The sequence below is a fragment of the Vombatus ursinus genome, unplaced genomic scaffold, assembly GCF_900497805.2.
Source record: "Vombatus ursinus unplaced genomic scaffold, bare-nosed wombat genome assembly UNPS02000749.1, whole genome shotgun sequence".
NCBI classification, from domain to species: domain Eukaryota; kingdom Metazoa; phylum Chordata; class Mammalia; order Diprotodontia; family Vombatidae; genus Vombatus; species Vombatus ursinus.
In genome coordinates this window covers 11,923,488-11,945,172 of record NW_020940527.1, presented here as the reverse complement: position 1 = coordinate 11,945,172, position 21,685 = coordinate 11,923,488, and the positions used below count along the sequence as shown (strand labels likewise).

The 21,685-nt window shown below is 40.2% G+C and overlaps 1 protein-coding gene across 1 annotated transcript in view; it reads right to left on the bottom strand.

Annotated features, from left to right (window-relative positions):
• Positions 1-21,685, bottom strand: part of LOC114042653 (heparan-alpha-glucosaminide N-acetyltransferase-like) — a 354,161-nt gene that overhangs the window by 181,797 nt on the left and 150,679 nt on the right. Inside the window, exon 7 of the mRNA XM_027861344.1 lies at positions 17,536-17,618. Coding sequence (XP_027717145.1) covers positions 17,536-17,618 — 83 coding nt within the window. The remainder of the gene's footprint in view (positions 1-17,535; positions 17,619-21,685) is intronic.

Genomic DNA, 21,685 nt, shown 5'->3' with positions numbered 1-21,685 from the left:
TTCCTTGTGAGACTGGTAAGATTTATTTCCAGTAAAGACAACATTCCAGGTGTGCCTTAGACACAGCCCTACATGGGGTTTTTGTTTACTAATTCTCTAATAGAAAATGCCTCCAGAGTTGCCCAGCTGGCAGGCATCACTATCTCTTTTCCACTACCACTTTTCCACTGTCTGGCTTTTGGGGGCCACTTCTCCAAATTCTTAAGCATGGACACTACCCCCCTCTTTCTCTTTTAGTTCACCTGAGACTTGAGATTGGGTTTTACAGAGTAAGGAGTTTGCTAGTATCTAAGGAAAAGAGAGTCAAACAAATCCAATTTACATAGCTCCGAATTGCTGAGTTATAGCATTCAGGACTCTGACCCTATGATATCTCTAAACCAGTCACAGATAGCTGCCATTGGTTTAGGAATCAATCAGTGCCAATCCTTGATACTTAACCTATCAGCCTTGCTTACTCAGAAAAGGAATCAGAGATGTGGTTGTTTCTTCTCACAGCAAAGGTTAACTCTCTGTCCCAGGTCAACATCAGAAGGAAAACCAGAAGTCCAAGAATAGAAGATACCTTCATGCTCACAGCTCTCTACAACATAAAGAATGGGAGATGTTCTGAGCATCTCTCTGTTACAAAGTGATTGTTTTTTTTTTGAAGTAAATTAAATATGTGCCTAAAAGAGTTCAGCATGAGAGAAAATGGAATTTAATTTGACATGATTCATGTGGGGACTGGAAATGAGGATCAGGTATAAAGCAGCCTCAGTGCTCATAGGTGACCAGGGAGTTTGCCTGGAAGCCTAAAGCAGCCTAAAGGAACTCCTAATGCAAGTTGAGACTATGGAGTCTGCTCACTCATCCATCAGCTGACAGTGAATGATCAATGCTTAATATAAAATTATCAGCCTCTACCTTTCAGAGTGTTGTTTCCAGGCATTGTGAACATCTGTTTAAAAATCCAAATGCCCAGGGGACTAACACAGAGAATTTCATTTCTACCCCATGCACTATCCATTTTCAAATGAGATAATATATGTAAAGTATTTAGCAAAAGAAATTAAACCACCACACAAATGTGTGCTATAAATTTTACTATTTGACTACTGAGGCGCCAGTCTGAGATAACCCAACTCATTTTTGTATACTGATTTATATATGTTTCCTCTCCCACTTGGAATGAAAGCTCTTGAGGGCAGGAACTGTTTTTGCTTTGTTGTTTTGTTATTGTTTGCTGTTATCTCCAGCTATTAGTGAAAGATCTGACAAATAGAAAGCACTTAATAAATGCTTGTTGATTGACTGAGGACCAGAAAGTGGAAAAAGAGGAGGAGCTAGTCATAGAGGAGGAGGCAACTGAAGAAATGGCAAAACACAGAGATCAAGGACTCATTCTTCTTCCATGGGCCCAGCAAGACTTTGATTCTGCAAAGTTAAACCATATTCAAAGACCCACCTGATGCCTCTATCCCCCAGCTACTCCTTCCATCATTTGGTACAGGTCCCTTGGCCATATGGTACAGGATACTAAAGGGAGAAGGGGAAACTCTAGCACTTGTCCCTTTTTTCCTCCCTTCAGTCTCATCTTTCCTCCATAATAACTTTTGAGATGGAGAAGCCACAAATAAATCAGAAGACCTGGATTCAAATCCCTCTTCTGATAATTAATACATGTGTGGCCTTGGGCAAGTTCCTTAATTTTCTTGGGGCTCATAGTCCTCATTTGTAAAATGAGGGGTTTGAATCAGATGACCTTTAAGGACTTGGAGCCAGGAAGGCCTGAGTTAAAATACTGCCAGAGGCACTAACTGGTTGTGAGACCCTGGTCATGTCACTTCACCTTTCTTTGCTTCAGTTTCCTCAACTGTAAAATGGGGATAATAACAGTACCTATCTCAGAATTGTTGTGAGGATCGACTCAGATGACATATTAAAGGTGCAAACCTCATATCATCAGGTAAATGTTGTTGTTGTTTTGTTACATAGATAATTTCCAGCTCTGGATCTCTGATTCCCCTAGGACTTCTTGACCTTTCCATTGGACCTACAGCTGAACTTGGTAATTGTGTTGTCTGTTCCAATTAGACTGTGAGCTACCAGAGACAAGGAACTCTCTCACCTTTTCCATTTGTATCCTTAGCATTTAGTACTGGACTTCGTACATAGTAAGCCTTTAATTAAATCCTTTTAAATTCATTCATTCATGATCCTTTGATAACACTCTCCACTGATGCATATTTAACCACGGCTCTGTCCAGCATGTGATGGAGAATGAGACCCTCATAGTACATTCAGAACTAGGAGAGGGGCTTCATGCCCTATTATTGAAGGACACTGCCTCCCTCTGTTTGGTGATAAGGAAGGTTTGTTTTGCTGTGCTGGGAAAGAATGAATTCTGTTTCCTTGTATTTTGTGCCTTTTCTTTTCTTTGCTGCTGCTGATTAGCTTAATAAAGTTTTCTATAATTCTCTCTCTCCAAATTCCAAACACAATACTCTGCTCAGGAGAACACTGCCCAATTGTCAATTGCCCTTTGTTTCTCTTGGGCTAAAAAGTGAGATTTGGACATGGGTTGGGTATGAGCACAGAAAGTTAGAGTAGGAGAAGGACCAGGATTTTATTCCTTCTCAATCACAACTCTGCTAACACAACTTCACTGGGATCCCAGAGAGAGAAGCAAGACTGACTTCAGACTACATTTTTTCTTAAAAAATTTTTGTTGCCTGATGAACTCCACACCCCCTTTCAATCTGAGGCAAGTCCAAAGTTTGTTTGCTTGCTTTTAATTTTTACCAGGCTAAAAGATGATAGCGCACTCTCATGCCTTATTGTGGTATAGAGATGACTGAGTTTTCAAATACTATGTCAGTGAAGCACAAGAGTTGACAGGTTTACTAATCTGGAAAGGTTTGTGGATTCATGGATTTAGAGCTGAAAGGCACCTTAGAGTTAATTTAATCCAACCACTACCTCATTTTACAGATGAGAAAACTGAGGCCCAGAGAGTTCAAGTAATTTCCTCAAAAAGATGAAGATAGTAAGTGTCAGTATCAAACTTTGAACTCAGATCTTCTGATTCAAAATCCAAAACTCTTTCTACTACAGCACAGTACTTCAGGTCCTCTTCCATGGACTGTGCCTGATAAATATGGAGAAAGTCACCACCAGTAGACTAGCTTTGGCAATGAATGTTTTGGCCATGGTGACCCATGAAACAAAGAAAAATATACAATGGCCCTCATGTCCATGCATTCTGCAGCAATGGTGGCAGTGAAACAGAAAGAGAGGTACAGGGTGCTAAGAATAACCTAGATTTGACACTGCCAGTGAACATTAACTTTGCTGTTTGTCCCTTAAATATGGAATCTTTATTCAGGGACAAAAAAAAAATCATGTTCATATGACTGGAGGAACTGAATCATTACAATCTTGACAGTACTGCTATGAATGAAAGTAGGATACAAAAGGAAGTTACTCCTAAGTGGAAGGCTGGCTTGCTTGTCCCCCTCAGCAATGCAAATAAAGGAGTTGGCTGAGTTGATTTTAAGATGTGTCAAAAAAAAAAAAAACTCAACACAACAAAAAATATCATTTAATGGGACTTCTGGACATCTTGGATTGCAGAACTCATAATAAACATTTGCAAAAAGTCTACAGTGTAGATAACTGTAGCCTAGGTGCCAACATCTGTTGCAAAGGATGAAGGGGTAGAAAACAGATTTTCTGAATTAAATGATACCTGATCCACAATCTACTCTGACCCAGACTTTCAAAAGAATCTCCACCGCCACACATACCTAACAAGTGCTCATCCAGTCTCTAATTGACCTTTAATGAGAAGGAATCGACTACTGTCTAGGACAGATTATTACATTTTCAGAGAGCTCTGAATATTAGAAAAAAAATCTGTAAATGTAGTTCTTTACAATTTCTCTCTGTCCTTCCTAGTTCTGCCTTCTGAGATCAAGCAGAACAACTGGAGTCCTTCTTCCACATGACTGTCCTTCAAATGCTCAAAGACAGTTGGCATCTTCTTTTAAGTCTTATTTTCTACAGGTCAAACATCCCCGAATTGTTCAATTGATCCACAGGCATGAACTCAAGGTCTTTCACTGACAAAGGCTTTGTGCAAAAACTAGGCAAACTTCTATAATCCCTGCCAATCTGGTCCCCAGAAAAATGATAAAATGAGGTTTACTTTCAAGGATTCTCTATACCCCTTTTTGCCCTGGCCACATGTGCTCTCCATGCTCCACACATACTTCCTATGAATGTCCACTCTTTCCAATGAGTATAGATATATTCACAGGAGCATAAGTTCAAGGTTTAATGAGGTGGGGGAAGCAGAGAAGAGAAATGTAATGTTATTAACTCTATTTGCATTGTTATTTAATGAAAATGCCTTTGTTATGTTATATTATTAACTCTATTTGCATTGCTATTTAATGAAAATGCCTTTGTTACGAATTAAGAATGTCATCTTGCTGAGTGGTAAAATGTAGCTTCATCAGTGGGGGCTCACAAGCTACAATTTAAAGGAGATTCTGACCCACAAAAGACTTAGAACTTAGGTGGCAAAATGGGGGGTTCAGAGTGAAAGGGAGCACATAGGCTTCACACACACAAAATTGAAAGATTTAAAATATCGACTACTGACCCACAAGCCTACTTTCCCATAACTAGAAAATCTTTAACAGAACACTCTACATAATGCAGGAATCCTTAATGAAATGCATGAGTAGAAAAGAGGTAGCTTTTCTCAAACAACATTCTATAGCCAATCACACATTTACAGCTATGTAAATGGCTGAAAGGTGTGACAAATGGAAGATCCTTCTGCCCTTATATTTTTATTATAAAAAAAGCATTTAATATAACAGTAAAATTATACCTTAAAGGCTCTCTTCTCAAAAAGTTTCTCACATGTATACATCAGACTTAAGTAAGATTACCTGAAAAATCACATGAGATAACTAAATTTTCTCCATATTATTAATATTGAACGTAGCATAAAGCAGGGAGGCATATCTCATCAAAATAATTGACTTTGGAGGATGTCCATTCTAAATAAAAGAAGAATTCCATATAGATCAGACGTTCTTAACCTGGGGTCTGTGAATTTGTTTTTTAAAATGCATATTTTTATAACTATTTCAATATACCTATAGCCAGAAAGTCAGTGAGAATGCTATTGCAATAGTACAGGAAAGAGGTGACAAGGGGTTGAATTAAGGTGGTGGTTATGTGAGTGAAGTGAAAAGGATGCATACAAGAGATGTCATGAAGCTAGAAATTGCAAGGTTGGGTAACACAACTTGGATATTTAAGGGTGGGTGACAATAAGAAGTGGAAAACAACATAAAGGTTTTGAGCCTGAGTGACCAGTGTCCTCAAGTAGGCTGGTGCCCTCAACAGTAATACAGAAGTTTGGAACAGTTAGTGACATAAGCTTAGAGCTTAGGCAAGAGACTTAGGTTTGATATGTATATCTAAGAGTTGTGTGGGTAGAGATGATAATCCATTAAACTATTGAAATCTATGTATGAGTATATTTGTATACATGTTTATGTGTCTGTATATGTGTATATATGCACTTATACATGCATGTGTGCTCTCACTGCTATTCTTCTAGTGAGAATAGTTAGCAAGCATGAATACCACCATCTGGAATGAGTCAGAATTACAGGTGCCCCAAAGGACAAAGGTGGGTTTAAATTGACTGTAGGATGTTACCAATGATCCCTTGCCCCTCAGAAGTGTGGCTCTCTCTCCACCTCTGTGGCTCCCCTCTCCCATTAGTGAGCACTTTCCCCAACCTCCATTTTGAGAAAAAGATCCAAGTCAGCCATCGTCCATGCCTTGGTGTGAGAATCCCCTCCTTGCCCCCATTCTTTCTCATATTTTTTAATGTGTTGGCTCTGAGCCCCTTGAAAGGAGGGCCTGTTTTTGTTTTCCCTTGTTCTCGTATTCCCTAATTTTTATTCCCTGTACTTAGCACAGTGCCTAGCATATAACAAATGCTTGTTGATTTGACTTAACTTGTTACAAAAAAAAACATTATCCAGGACAGCCATTACTGGAAAGGGAAGTTAACTACTTATGAATCCAGCATGACAGAAAACTAATGGATAGCTTGCTACATCAGGACCCTGGAGATACTAAAAAAGTCTTAAGAAGTCCACTAGTATGTGAGGTGGGTGCTCTATGGAAGAATTCTGAAAGACAGATAAATATGCAAAAGATAAGAAAGGGATTTTGGTGGGAGTAGGAATGTTCTTCTTTAATGGAGAAAATGCTCACAGCAAGAAGACCACTGGTTGACCTCACAAGTGTGAAGCAGCTGGTAGCACAGCGTATGGAGCACTGGGCCTGGAGTTAGAAAGACCTGAGTTCAAATCCTGCCTCAGACATGTCCTAGTTGCATGACCCTGGACAAGTCACTTAACCTTTGTTTTCCTCATCTGCAAAATGGGGATAATAATAGCACCTACCTCCCCAGAGTTGTGAAGATCAAATGAGTTGCTAATCATAAAGTATTTAACATAGTACCTAGCACATAATTGGCACTAAAAATGTTAGCTATTATAATTCTTTGCAAATGGCAATTATTTTTCAAAAGAAATTATAAATGCATATAAGAGATACAAACAAAATGCTGCGTGAAATTCTGAGACAAAAGACCATTACTAACTCCTGTGACTGGGAAAGGCTTCATAGTGGAATTGACATTTTATCTGGACCTTAAAAGATGAATTGTATTTCAATTGACACCAATGGAGGGAGAAAATGAGGAGGAGGGAATTTCAGGCATAGGGAATGATATGAGCAAAAGTAATCAATCAAAATGTCCCAAGACATGTCTAAGTGCCATAAAGTCGTCATCTGGCTAGAATATAAATTATCTGGAAAAGAATGGAGAAAAACAAGTCTGGGAAGGTATTACAGAGAGCTGTGGATGCCAGGTTTTAATTGGGAAGCAATAGCGAGCCACTGCAGGGTCATCATTCATCCAAAAAGCATTTATTAAGTGCCTATTATGTACCAGGCACTTTGCTAGGGTGCTGGGGATACAAAGACTAAAATAAAACAAGTCCCTGTCCTCAGGATCTCCTAGGAGAAACCAACATGTACACAACTAAGTAAATTCAAAATATATATGAAGGAATTTCAGGAATATGATACCAGCAACTGGGAAGATCAAGACAGGCCTTAAAGGCAGCAAGGTGGTTAGAACACAAGGCCTGGGGTCAGGAAGACCTGAGTTCAAATCCTGCCTTAGACATTTACAAGTTATGTGGCTCTAGGCAAAACATTTAGCTTCAGTTTCGTGTAAAATGGCGATCAAATGAGTTATTTTGTGAAGCACTTTGCCAACCTGAAAACTCCATATAAGTGTTAGGTATTCTTGTAAGCCTTAAGCACTTGAGCTTGGCCTTGAAGGAAGCTAGAGATTCCAAGAAATGGAGACAAGGGGTAGAACAAGAGCATTCCAGGCTTGAGCGACAGCCCATGAAAGAGCAGAGGCAAATGAATGTTTTGCACAGGAAATGAGCTGGCAGGAGGCCAGCTTAGCTGGAACAAAGAGTGGGTGAAGGGGAATAATGGACAATAAGCCTGGAAAGTTGGTGAGAAACCGACAGCGAAGAGTTTCTAATGCCAAACAAAGAAGTTTGTATTTGATACTAAAAGCGAGGTATCTATTGAAGTGACAGGGGCAGACCTAGGCTTTAGGAAAAATGATTTAGGAGTATCAGTTTGATATCTGTGTAGACGATAAATTAGAGGGGGGAGAGGCACAACGCAAAGAGAACAACTCTGGGCTATGGCAGTGGTCTTAGGCAACCAGTAGTAAGGGTCTAAACTAGCAGCAGGAATAAAAAGGACAGATCCAATACAGGTCGATTCAATTTAATTCAACAAACATTTACCGAGTGCCTTTTTGTTACTCAGTCATTTTCAATCCTGTCTGACTCTTTCTGACTCCATTTGGAGTTTTCTTGGCAAAGATACTGGAGTGGTTTGCCATTTCCTTCTCCAGCTTATTTTATGCTTGAGGAAACTGAGGCAAACAAGATTAAGTGACTTGCCCAGGGTCACACAGTTAGTCAGTGTCTGAGGCCAGATTTGAATTTGAGTTTCTGACTCAAACCTTGGCACTCTATCTACTGCACCATCTAGCTGCCCACTAAATGCCTAGTGTGTGCCTGACAATGTACTAGGGTCTTGGGAAACAAGGAGGAAAAAAAAAACAAAAAACAGCTCCTGTTCTCATGGAGTTTACATTCTACTTAGCTACAGTAAGGGGATAGAAGACAACAGAATCATGGATTAAAGCAGGAAAGGACGTGAGGGGTCACCTAGCCCAACTCTTCACTTTACATGTAAGAGAAGGAAACTGACTGAAATGAGGAAGGGCCTTACCGATACCACTGAGAACTTGCACGTGGCACAGCTCTTGGGATTGAACCCAGATCTGATTCAAAGCCCAGGGCTCTTACTACTCTGCTTTAAGCTGTCATCCATCACAGGGTGAAAAGGCCAATGACAGAAGCTTAGACTTTTACTGCTGGAAGGAGCCTAAGAGAAGAAAATAAAGGCGTTTAGACCAAAAGAGGCTTAAGGGGCATGAGACAGCTGTCTTCAAGTCTTTGGAGGGATATTGTGGAAGAGGAATTATATCTGTTCTATTTAGTCCCACAGGGTAGAATGAGAAGCAATGGATAGAAGTTACAGAAGTAGATTTCAGTTCAATATTAAAAAAAAAATTAAAAAGCACCCAGCAACGTTTAGAGCTGTCTAAAAGTGGAGTGACCCTCTTCAGAATATTTTTTTTGTGTTTAAATCAGGGATTCCCAACCTGGGCTATGCATATCCCAGGGATATGACAATCTGGTCAAAGGGGAATCAGATAATTTGTTAAAAACTATATCACCTAACTGAAATTCATCTTTTTATTTTATTTCTTATATGAAGATACATGGTAAATTCTAGAATTTTTTGCTTTTCATATTAAATAGAGGGTGAGGAATTTCAGGCCACGCCAATGTAGGATTTATTTTGTGTGACTAGATATATTTTTACATTGTATTTGGGTTTTCTTTTGTGGTGGGAGAGACAAGCAGAAGGACCAGATATGGGGTTGCCTAAAAAAGAAGAAAAGAGTGTAACGGAAGCATTAAAAAAATGCATGAAAGAAAACAGAAAGAGGACAGAAAGAATCGAAGACAAATAGGGCAGCTTTGAAAGTTACAAGTCAAATTTACTATGTACAGTAAAAGAAAAGTAAACTGTAGATAATAAGATTCATAATTTCATGCACAAATCTATTTTTTCTGTTCTACTATGCATATGTAAATGCTCATTTTATTTGATTTTTGAGTTAAATATTTTTTAAATGAAAGGGCTTTACTGAAAGCCATGAGCTTTAAGTACCAAAAAATAAATAAAAATAAAATATCAGGAATTCCTTCCTGTTTTTAGAGTAAGAAAGGCCCTTAGGAATCAGCTAGTCCCATGCTGCCATTTTACAGATGAAGAAACCATGGTCTGAGAACAATGAAGTGGCCGACCCAGTATCAGGCTGGTTAAATGGCAGACCCAGAATCCTCTGAGTCTGGATCCAGGGCTCTTGTCACTACAGTTTTTTGTCTCTGTCTAATATGCTGCTGATAAAAGGGGGTCTTTTAATGGGCTTCTTCCTTTGTCCAAAATGTTGCAGGGGGTATTTCCCCTCAGTCAGGGGGCTGGACTGAATGACCTCTGAAGTCCTTAGAATTATAATCTTTAAAGCTGGGAGGGGCCTGAGAGCTCATCTATTAACCAACCTACAAGCATTTATGAAGAGCCTACTATGTGCCCAGGACTATACTAGGAATTCACGATGCAAAGACAATATACAAGTCAATAAACATAAGAAATATACAAATGAAGAGAAAGTCATTTCAAGAAGTATTATTAGACTAGGACAGTATGGGTTCCAGAGTCAGGTGTTGGTGCTAGTAACCAGGAGGTTCAATCCAGGCCTGGTGTAGAAGATGGTACCTGAGCTGGGCTTTGAAGGAAGCTGGGCATTCTAAGAGTCAGGAGGGCACCCCAGGAATGGAGCAGATGTGGCAGCTGGGATTCACATACCAGGAATGAGGAAGACAGTTTGACTGAAACTTAGAGCTAGTGAAGGGGATAAAGTGAAGTAATAGTGGAAAGGTACTTGGGAACCAGATTGTGGAAGGCTTTAAATGTTAAGCCCAAAAGATTTTGTATCATATGCTATAGGTAATGAGGAGCCAACAATGGTTTTTGAGTATGTGGTGGGGGAGGGATTGGATGCATTCAGATCTGAGTTTTAGGAATATCTATTTAGCAGGCTTCTGATAGGACTTGCTAATTAATTAGAAGTAGGAGGTAAAAGAGGGGGGAATGTAAAAAATAATAACAAGGTAAGAAACTCTTTGGAACTGCAGCCTAACGGAAGAATTGGGCCAAGTCTCTGAGCCATAGAGGGAGGTGCATCTGGGTCATTGACCCCACCTCCACCTTGACTTTGGCATCCCAACTCTGAGTGTCAGACTAGTGTAGCACTCCCTCCCTGCTCCAGCTGAGGTCAAACTTCCTGGTCGCTGGCATGAAGGGAAAACAGTTCCTATCCCTGCGTTCCTTTTCTTTAGGATTCTTTAGGGACTTGAATGGATCAACTTTAATAGGTTTATTATGCAATGATGAGCTCATGGATAAATGATTCCACCCGTCCACAATTATTCAGATGTAGGTCACAGCAAATTCTGCCTGAGCAAGAGAATCCAGACGTTAATTAAGTGAGAATCAGTGGCCACCCCTCCACCCAGCCTCCTGTCCCCAAGTGGGGGAAAGGGCATGCTCTGCTGAGGATGGAGAGTGGTCAGGCTAGCACTCTGGAGTACTCCACTACAGGCAGGGTCATTCTGCCCCACCAACAGTCAGGTGCTGACTAGAATACAAGTGATCACCAGGAGGATGACGATGGGTATAGAAGAGGTGGGTGCATGGGCATCCTGAGGGAGCCAGGCTGACATGACTCTATGTCCCCAGGCATCGGGGCAGCAAAGGAGAGAAACTTAGAGATTCTAAAGCCACCACCAGTCCCTTCCCTGGGCCTTAGAGGGCTAGTCTCCATCTGCAAAGGTTCTTTTTTCCAAGAGTAAGTGGGCATAAGTTACCCTGGACAAGCCACCTTGTGAGCAGCATCAGGCATGTGTGAGATGGCAGGGTTAGTGGGAAGAGTCCTGGGCCTGCAGTCAGAGAGACCTAGGGCCGTGGTACAGAAGCAGAGAGATCATTTAATCCCCTCATTTGACTTCCTCACAGAATGAAATAATAAAAGATCATAGGATTCCTCCTCTACAGCTAGAAGGGGGGTTCTGGTGTCATCTAGGCCAAATCATTTTACAGATGAAAAGTTTAAGACCAATAAAAATTAAATGATATGTCCACGTTCACACAGGTTGTAAGTGGTAGAGCTGGATTTGAACTCAAACCCCATGACTCCAAGTTCAATCCTCCAAATCAAAACTCTTTCTCCTATACCATGATGCCTTGGAAGTAGAATAGTTATTGATAAAAAGCATAGTTTTCTTATCACTATAACAACAGCTAATATTTATGTAGCACTTACGACATACCCGGTACTGTGCTAAGTGCTTTATAATTATTATCACATTTGATTCTCACAACAATCTTGTGAGGTAGGTGTTATTACTATCCCCATTTTACAGTTGAGGAAACTGAAGCAGACAGAGATTAAGTGACTTGTCCAGAGTCACACAGCTAGTCAGTATCTAAAGCTAGATTTGAACTCAGATCTTCCTGAATCCTGGCTTGGAGCTCTACCTATTGTATCACCTAGCTGCCACTTTTATGAATAGTGGGGGAATATCCCAAATATTGTTGTTTCATATTGTGTAGGGCAATGTTTGTTTAAGGATAGATATGAATCAGACTGCCATGGTCTCAGCCTCAGGGTTGAAGAGGTGCTGCTCTTAGCTCAGCTCTGGCTGGTGGGTGCTGGCCCTTCAAAGCTCTCCTCCCTACTCCCCTCTCCCCCCAACTTAATTATAGCTGGCTGTGGTCATGGACTGTAGCAAGTTCATTTTCATCCCTTTTCTTACCAATAAAAGCTCATTGTTCCCATCCCCAAACAGGCCCATCTCCCCCCTGACCCAACGAGCCTGCAGGACACAAGTAAATTGCCTCCTAACCAACTCATGACCTCTCTGTCTTTTCATTAAGGCAAGTTGACTCTTAGAAATTTTAGGGCCTGGGCTGCCCAGGAGGCTATGAGGGAGTGGGGGTGGGGGACCAGCAAACCCATTCCTAACTGGAACCTTCTTCTCCCCCCTGCAACTTCCACTGGAGAGCTGGCCTCGGATAAGAAGCACCAGCACTGAGAAAATAAGGGTTTTATACCCCATGATAACTGGGTTCTCTAGGCTTCTACCCCTCTGGACCACGACAGATGATTGGACAGCATACAAAGATTTTTGAACGCTGTGGGTCCTTTTTCCAAATAAGAAATCACTCAGAGCCTAACTCAGCCTTGGACTGCATTAAGAGAAGTATAGTATCCAAGGCTAGGGAATTGATAGCTCCCCCGTAGTCTGTCCTGATCAGACCACAACTGTAGTATTGTGTTGAGTTCTAGGCATTTTTAGGAAGAATAATGATTAACAAGAAAGAGTACCCAGATCAAGGGGCAGCTAGGTGGCACAGTGGATAGAGTGGCTGGCCTGGAGTCAGGAAGACCTGAGTTCAAATCCGGTCTCAGACACTTACCAGCTGTACAACCCTGGTCAAGTCACTTATCCCTGTTTGCCTCAGTTTCTTCATCTGTAAAATGAGCTAGAAAAGGAAATGGCAAACCACTCCAGTATCTTTGCCAAGGAAACCCCAAATGGGGTAAAAAAAAAAAGCTGGAGAACCACTTGTCAGGCATGATGTAAATTCTCTTTTGGATAAGGATCAGATTCAATAAACTCCAAGTTCTCTTCTGATCCAGAGATCCTATAATCTGAGGCAGTGTATCATCACACATAATCAGGGCACAGTGGGAAGACTGCTGGATTTGGGCATTGGGCTACTTGAGTTCTTGTCCCAGCTCTATCACCGTCTCCCTACATGACCATGGGCAAGTCACATAAATGCTCTGTGCTTCAGTTACTTTGTGTTTAAAATGAGAGGATTGGACTGAATGATATCTATGGTCCATTTTAATTTTAAAGATTTATTTGTATCTGGACTGGAAATCAGGAAGCCTGAGTTCTAGTCTCAGCTCTTACATTAACTACCTTAACTCCTTCTCTGGTCTTTGCCATCATGACTCAACTTTCTCTATCCCTATGGGACTCTTCTATTGGCAAATTCTTCCAGGAACATCCATTTTGGGAAAGGGCCTAGACCAAGTCATCCTTCATTCTCAGGACTTTGCCACCTTGCCTGCATCAGTACCCCCTTTTCAGCTCTCCATTTATGTGTTGTCTTTCCTCACTAAATATAATCTCCTTGAAGGCAGGGGCTGTCAATCTTTTTGCTAGTATTTGGATCTCCACTAGTTAGCCCAGTACCTTTAAGTGCTTAATAAAGTCTTGTTGACTGACCTAACTGGTTGTCTCTCTTTCCTCGCCTCTAAAACTAATATAGAGTTGACCTAGGTGAAGCCTAAAGTGCTGTCCAACTCTAAGAGACTACATTAAGTATTAAGTGAGTGATATAGTGTAGATTAAGAAGAAAGATCACTCTGGGCTGAAAAGTTTTCACAGAAGACATGGGGCCAGAATTGGTTCTTTAAAATGAACATGATTCTTTTTTGTTAAAGGAAAGAACTTAGCACTGTGCTAAGACAGAAGAAAGAGAGAAAGAAAGAAAGAAAGAAAGAGAGAGAGAAAGAAAGAAAGAAAGAAAGAAAGAAAGAAAGAAAGAAAGAAAGACAGACAGACAGACAGACAGACAACAGACTGTCCCTGCTCTCAAGGAGCTCACAGTCTAATGAAGGAGACAACATGAAAACAACCATTTGCAGAGAGAGACAAAGAGACAGAAAGACACAAGACAGACAGAGACAGAGAGACACAGACAGAGACATACACACAGACACAGAGACAGAGAGAGACAGGCAGACACACAGACAGAGACAGACACAGAGAGAGAGAGAGACAAAGAGAGAGAGACAGCAGGGAGAGGGGGAGATTGAGGAAAGATGGACAAAGTCATAAAAAACAATGGAGGAAAGAATCTAGGATTAAGGTGGATTAGGAAAGGCTTCTTGTAGAAGGTGGTGAATGGCAAAAGGCTAAACAAATGATAGTATTTATATATAATTGAATAAGAAATGATAAAAGGAAGGGATTCTGAGAACCCTGGGAAGATTTGTGTAAACTAATGAGTAAAGTGAGCAGAAGCAGGAAAACAATTTCTATAATGGCTAGGTCATTGAAAAGGAAAAAACGCTGAAAGACTCTACTGGATGCAATGCCAAGTCACGACTCCAGAAGATGAACGATGAAGCTGCTTGCTCTTGGCAAAGAGATGATGGCCTAGAAATGCAGGAGGAGACGTTCATTTTCAGAAATAGACAATGTATCATTTTGCCTTTCTTCTCTGTACTCATTTGTCACAAAAGAAGGCTTCTGGGCAGGGGAGGAGAGGTGAGCTATGAGAGCAAAATAGCTTAATGATAATGACAACAAGAAAGAAAGAACATCAATGGAATGCTAAAAATTCACAGAAGAGAATAGAAAGAAGTTCAAAAGGGACCCAGACAAGCAGGGCAAGGTTGCAACTAAGTTACTTACTATCGATCTACTTACATGTCTATCTCCCTACCTACGTATCTATCTGTCTACCTATCTATCTATCTATCTACTTACATATCTATCTGCCTTCCTATCTACATATCTGTCTACCTACATATCTAGCTATCTACTTACATATCTACCTACCTACCTGACCACCTATCTATCTTTATATGTATTTTAAAAAATAAGTTGTATGAAATACTAGAGACCAATGGTGTCACATACAACTCTCTTTTTCTATTTGTCATATAAGGAATGTTTACATTCATTGATGTTTGTCAAAAGTGTCATAATAAAAAAGAAAATGCGTGAGGTTTGTAAAGACAGAGGATAAGATACTCAATGTGCATAGTAGAGTGTTCCACTTGCACCCACTCTAATTTCTTCCATTCTCCCCTGCTTGAAATTTTGCCACAGTTGGAAGAACCAGGTAACAACTCAGTAAATATTCCAAGACACACCCAACATCCCCAAGAGGTCACTGAGGGAACCCCCAAACTTTGTAGCCCAGATACAGTTTTTGATTCATCTTTAGGCCCTTCAAAGGAAATAACAGATGGAAAAAACACTATACAAATGTAAGGAATGATGATAGTGATTGACGAGAAAGCACCAAATCATTAGATGATGGTGATGGCGTAGTTACCTGATTCACCACAGGGTGGAAGCATTTATGTGAAAGCAGACTGGGACCAGGGTGCCTTGAAAGGGGCAAACTTGGCTTCAGTTCTTTGTTTCAGTGACAAAGTTGATACCTCTGCTACAATCATTTGCAAGCTCCAGCTCTTTCGGGGAGACGTCCGCTGTTCTGGGACTAAGGTGGAGAGGGGGTCTTTTCACACGGGAAGACTCATACTTCAATATTCAATGACTCAATAAAACTCACATTTCAATATTTCAGAAAGTATTTCTACACAGTAAGTCACAGTGAGAAGAAAATAGGCATCCCAGTTTAGAGAAAACAAAACCCTTAGACATGGAATCAGGAAACTTGGGTTCTAAGCTTGGCTCTGCCACTTTGTAAACTTGTTCTTTCAACTTGGACAACTCAATTCACCTCAGAATCCTAGAACCTCTGAATTGGGCACTGTGCCCCTATAAGCGGTACCCAACAAGTGGTAACCCAGCCTCTACTTAAAGACCTCCAGTGATAGGAAGTCCTGAAATCTATCTATCTATCCCATTCTACTATTTCCCTTAATCTCTAGGAAGATTTTCCTTAAATAGAGTCCAAATTTGCCTCTCTGTAATTACTACACATTGCTTTTTGACATCCACATCTTTCTTTCTGTCAATCAGTCAGCTAGCATTGATTAAGTACTTACTATGTGCTGGGAACTGTGCTAAATGCCTTGGATACAAAGAAAAGAAAAGTCCCCATATTCAAGAAGGTCACAGTCTAATTAAAGAGACAACATTCAAGCAAGTATGTATAAACATACTATATTCATGATAAATTGGGGAAAATCTCAGAGGAAAGGTGCTAGCATTAAGGAGGACTGGGGAAGGCTTTTAGAAGAGAAGATTTTAGCTGAGACTCAAAGGAAGCCGGGGGAGCCAGGAGGCAGAGATGAGGAGGGAGATCATTCCAGGCAGGGGAACAGCAAGAAAAAAATGCTCAGTCAGGAGACTCTGGCTAAATATTCCCTTTTCCTTTACCTAATATTCATCTGGTATAGTCTTCAATCCTCTCATCATCCTGATTACTTTCCTCTGGATGAGAGCTCTGTTTTGTTAATTTATGTCCTAAAATGTAGCATCTACAATCAAGCATAATAATAATATCCCATACATGCTCGGACCAGGATGGATTACAGTGGGGCCCTTGACTCCTCCATTCTTGACACGGTTCCCTTATTAATTCAGCTTAACAATAGAATTAATTTTATTTTTTTGGTTGCCATATCTCTCTGTTCAATCACATTAAGCTTCCAGTTCATTAAAATTTTCAGATCTTTTTTCACAAGTTTTATTTTCTAACCATACCTTTTCTATCCTATACTTCTTCAGTTGATTTCTTAGATTCTATGTAGAACCTTACATTTATCTCCATTAAATGTCACCTTTTTAGAGTTATCCTATCATTCTAGCCTGTTGAGATTTCTTAGAACCCACTTCTGTCAAAAACCATGCTCAATATCCTTCCCAGCTTTGTATCATCTCAGTTTGGTCACCTGTAAATTAGGGTGCTTGGACCAGATGACTTTTAAGGGACCTTCCAGCTCTGAAATTCTTTGATAATAGGGAGTAAGAAAAAAGCTAAAATCATTCTGCTTCAGTATGTTCTCCTTTAGTGCTAATCTTTGGTGTGCCTTAATGACCAAGAAGAGCAATGGAAAAGAAGTCAGAAGGCAAAGGATATACTGATGACATGGGTAGAGAGGTTTGGTATTGTAACATGGTAGACAGCCTCACCATGTGAAATGCAACACAACTTCCCATAGCCCTGAGAAGGATAGAAAGACTCGGTTTGTTAAAACATATTACCTACATGGGTTTTACCACAAGGGTTATTTCAGAAAGCATGTGTCATCTAAAGCCCACTAGAAATTTCCCACACCCTTCTAACATCGAGGATGCTGGATGCTTCATTTGATTGAAATCACAGAGCTCTAATCCAAGAGGTACCATTGATTTTAGTGCAACTACCACCTTGCCAGTGCCTGTTACTGACTCTCTAACTTTCATTTCCAAAGCTCTCCTAAGGGAAGAAGAGTCTCACCCTCTGAAGGTGTCCAGAGAAAGAAGCCTTTTCTTCTTGGTCTCCTCAGGTGGAACATGGTCAGGAAGGTGAGGTTCCGATGCCTGAAAAAGAAAGCAAGAAGCGTAAGAACAGCAAGTACTACTTCCATCAGTCACAAAGAATTAGCATTGGAGGGACGCTTGGAGATGATCTTGTCCAATTCCCTCACTTTACAGATGAGGAAACTGAGAACATGAAAATGAAGCAGCTGGTTCATAGGATCATAGGAACATAGACTTCAAGCTGGTAGGGACGGACCTTAGAGGCCAGCTAGTTCAACCCTTTCATTTTACAGTTGTGGAAACTGAGGCTCATAGAGATCAAGTGGATTGTCAAAGGTTACTCAGCTAGTGTTGAAGTTGGGTTTTCAACCTAAGTATTCCTGACTCCAACTGTGACACTCTACTTACCTGGCTGGGATGAGTCTTGACTCCCATCCTAATGATTTTTACATTCCTTTGGCCGCACTTATTTTGAGGGCACTTTAAAAATGTCTGCATTCTACATATGGCAAAATAAAGGGCCAATGCATGACAAAGTGACTAACATCAAGGATGAACTAAAAATAGACTTCCTGGGACCTTATGAGTCTATACCATATACTGACAAGGTATGATTTTCCCAGTGGGATAAGGCTATTTGAAAATAACTCACAACTTTGTAATAAGCTCAAAAACCCTTTCAATAAGATGAATAAACAAAGCTGGTAACACACGTATTTGAGATCACTATTCATACCCACTGGGAGAGGAAAGTCTGTCTGTAGGATAGAGAACAAATTTCCTAGTTCTCCCTCTAATCCGTAAAAGAGTCTCACATTTCTGCCAAAGACCAAGGAATCAGTTGATATCAAGCTTAGTTAAGAAGGGACTCGTGTGTTATTAGTAGAGAAACAGTCTGGATACATGTAGGCCACGGGAGGAGAACTGAAGACTAGGGAGTCATGAAGGGGATGAAGAAGAATGACAAACATGAGCATTGAACTTATTGATCTCTAAGGGGCCTTCTTGCTCTAAAATTCTCCAAGTCTATGAGGTTCAAAAAAGGTGAAGATAAAATACATAGATTGAGACACATTTTTAGATATGGCCAATATAGGAGACTTGTTTTACTTGACTGGGAATGTTTGTTATCTTTTTTCTTTTTCAGTAGAGGGAAGGTAGGAGGAAGAAAAATGCTTAATAACTTTAAAAATAAAATTTCATTTAAAAAAAGGTTTAGATAATGTCTGTAGTTGACAAATCCATAAAGCAATATTTAGGGAAGTAAAGGACATTTCACATGGTCCCCAGTCTCTTGAGAATGACAACATGGGAGGTCTACTAGACCTCCTCCAAACTTAATCCTAATGCCTCTGGCAAAGGCAGATTTATGAACAGGAGAGAGTAGTATCATGGTTGGTCTACTGGTAATTTGTTGTAACCTTTGGCTTTATCTGCTTCATCTCCCACCCCTATACTACCCACGTCGCCTCTCCTATGAGCTTACTTTTCTAGAAATATCGAAGCAGCTTCTCCCACATGCCCCAAGTGTTATAGTATCATGAATTTAGATCTGAGACAGAACTTAGAGGCCATTCAGTCTCACCTTTTCATTTTACAGATGAGGAACTGAGGCCAAGAGTAGTGTCACTAATGGTACCAAGTGTGATTTGACCAAGGTCACACGGATAGTAACAAGAAAGGTTGGATACTGAACTCAGGCTCTTTGACTCTAAATTCAACATGGTTTCCACTATAGCATATTGCCCTTAGAGCCAACAGTACAAATGCTGAAGCAACAGCAAAGATCAGAAAGGGAAAGAAAGAAAGACAGAGAGGGAAACAGAGACAGAGAGATAGAGACAGAGAGAGAAGTAGAGAGGGAGAGACAGAGACAGTGGGAAAGGGAAACAGAGAGACAGAGAAAAGTAGAGAGGGAGAAACACAAAAAGAGAAGGAAACTTCTGGTGACAAGATGGCAGAGTGAAGAAGGAACCTTCTGAAGCCCTTCCAAGTTCCCCTCTGAAGAACTAGAAAACCACCTCAGAATTGATCTAGGAGCAGGGAAGCAGCTCACCAGTCTGGCAGGAAAGAGCAGCAACAGCAGCCTTGATCTCATTGCTGAACAGTAGTGAAGCCTCTTCCCAGTGCTGAACAACAGTAAGACCCCATCCCTGGGGCCTACCAGCAGAGAGACCCTGTTTCCGTAGCAACTCAGCATCAGGGTCCCATTGCCTCAGGCAGCCAAGCAACAAAATTATTCCTCCAGGATCAGCCACCAGAAAGACTATTTACATAGCAACCTAGCTGTAAGGCCCCACCCCTGGAGCAGGCCAACAGCTAACCCTCACATCCAGGGGAGGACAATAGGGAGGCCCCACCTCCCAGTGCAAACCATAAAGGAAGCCTACCCTCCAGATAAAGCAAGCAACTAAGCCGTGAAGCCCAGTAAGACCCAGAGCTCTAGCACAAAAGGCTTGGGACAGTGAAGGACTAGATCCCAACTTTTACATAAAAACAACAATTCATAAAAAGGCAGGAAAAAATGAACAAAAAAAAGAGCTTGACTATAGAGAGTTACTATGGTAATAGGAAGAATCAAGGCATAAAATTAGAAGAGGACAATAGTATCAAAATGGATACATGTGAGGCCTCAAAGAAAAATGTAATTTGCTTTCAGGCCCCAAAAAATTCCTAGAAGATCTTAAAAAATGCTTTTAAAAAGCAAATTAATAAAATAGAAGAAAAATTGGGGAAAGAAATGATAGTAATTCAAGAGAATCATGGGGAAAAAAAGAGTCAATAGCATGGGAAAAAATACACAAAAATTTATTGAGGAAAATAACTCCCTAAAAAATGGAATTCACCAAATGGAAAAGGAAGTATAAAATCTCACTGAAGTAAATAATTCTTTAAAAATTAGAATTGAACAAGTGGAAACTAATGACTCTATGAGACATCAAGGTATGATAAAACAAGATCAAAAAAGTAAAAAAAAAAAAATAGAAGAAAATGTGAAATTTTTCACTGGACAAACAACTGACCTTGAAAATAGATCCAGGAGAGATAATATAATAACCATTGGACTACCTGAAAGCCATGATAAAAAAAAAAGCCTAGACATCTTTCAAGAAATTATTTTTAAAAAGTTGCCCTGATATATTAGAACCAGAAAGCAAATTAGAATTTGAAAGAATCCACTGATCACCACCTGAAAGAGATTCCCAAATGAAAACTCCCAAGAACATCATAGCCATATTCCAGGGGTCACAGATCAAGGAGAAAGTGTTGCAAGCAGTCAAAAAGAAACAATTCAAATATCATGGAGCTACAGTCAGGATTACATAGGATTTGCCAGATTCCACATTAAAGAACCAGAGGACTTAGACTAAGATATACTGGAAAGCAAAGGAGTTAGGATTAAAATCACGAATCACCTACCCAGCAAAACTGAACATAATCTTTCAGGGAAACAATGGAAATTTAACAAAATAGAGGAATTTCAAACATTTTTAATTAAAAGACCAGAGCTGAATGGAAAATTTGACCTCTAAATATAAGACTCAAGGGAAACATAAAAAGATTAAAAAAAATAAGAGAAAATATAAGAAATTCAATAAGGTTAAACTTTATATTTCTATATGGCAAGATAATATTTGTAACTCTTTTAACAACTTTATTACTATAGTATATGTAGACAGAGGATAAGGTGACTTTGATGGGATGATACCCCCCCCCAAAAAAATAAAGGGGTGAGAAAGAAATTGCACTGGAAAAAGAAGGAAGGGGGAGATTAAAGGGAGTAAATTATCCCACATAAAAGAAGCATCGAAGAGCATAATGGAGGGGAAGATGGGGGGCAGGCAAAGATTAAACCTTAATGTCATCAAAATTGGCTCAAAGAGGGAATAACATACATACTCAGTTGGATATAGAAATCTATCTTACCCTATAAGGAAATAAAAAGGGATGGGGATAATAGAAGGGGGAGATGGGACTGATAAAAGGGAGGGTATATTGGGGAAAGTGGTAACCAGAAGTAAAACACTTGTGAGGAGGGGAAGGGTGGGGGGTAAGAGAGAGATAGGGATAAACAAGCGAAAAAATAGCATAGAGGGAAATGCACAGTTATAATAACTGTATATGTG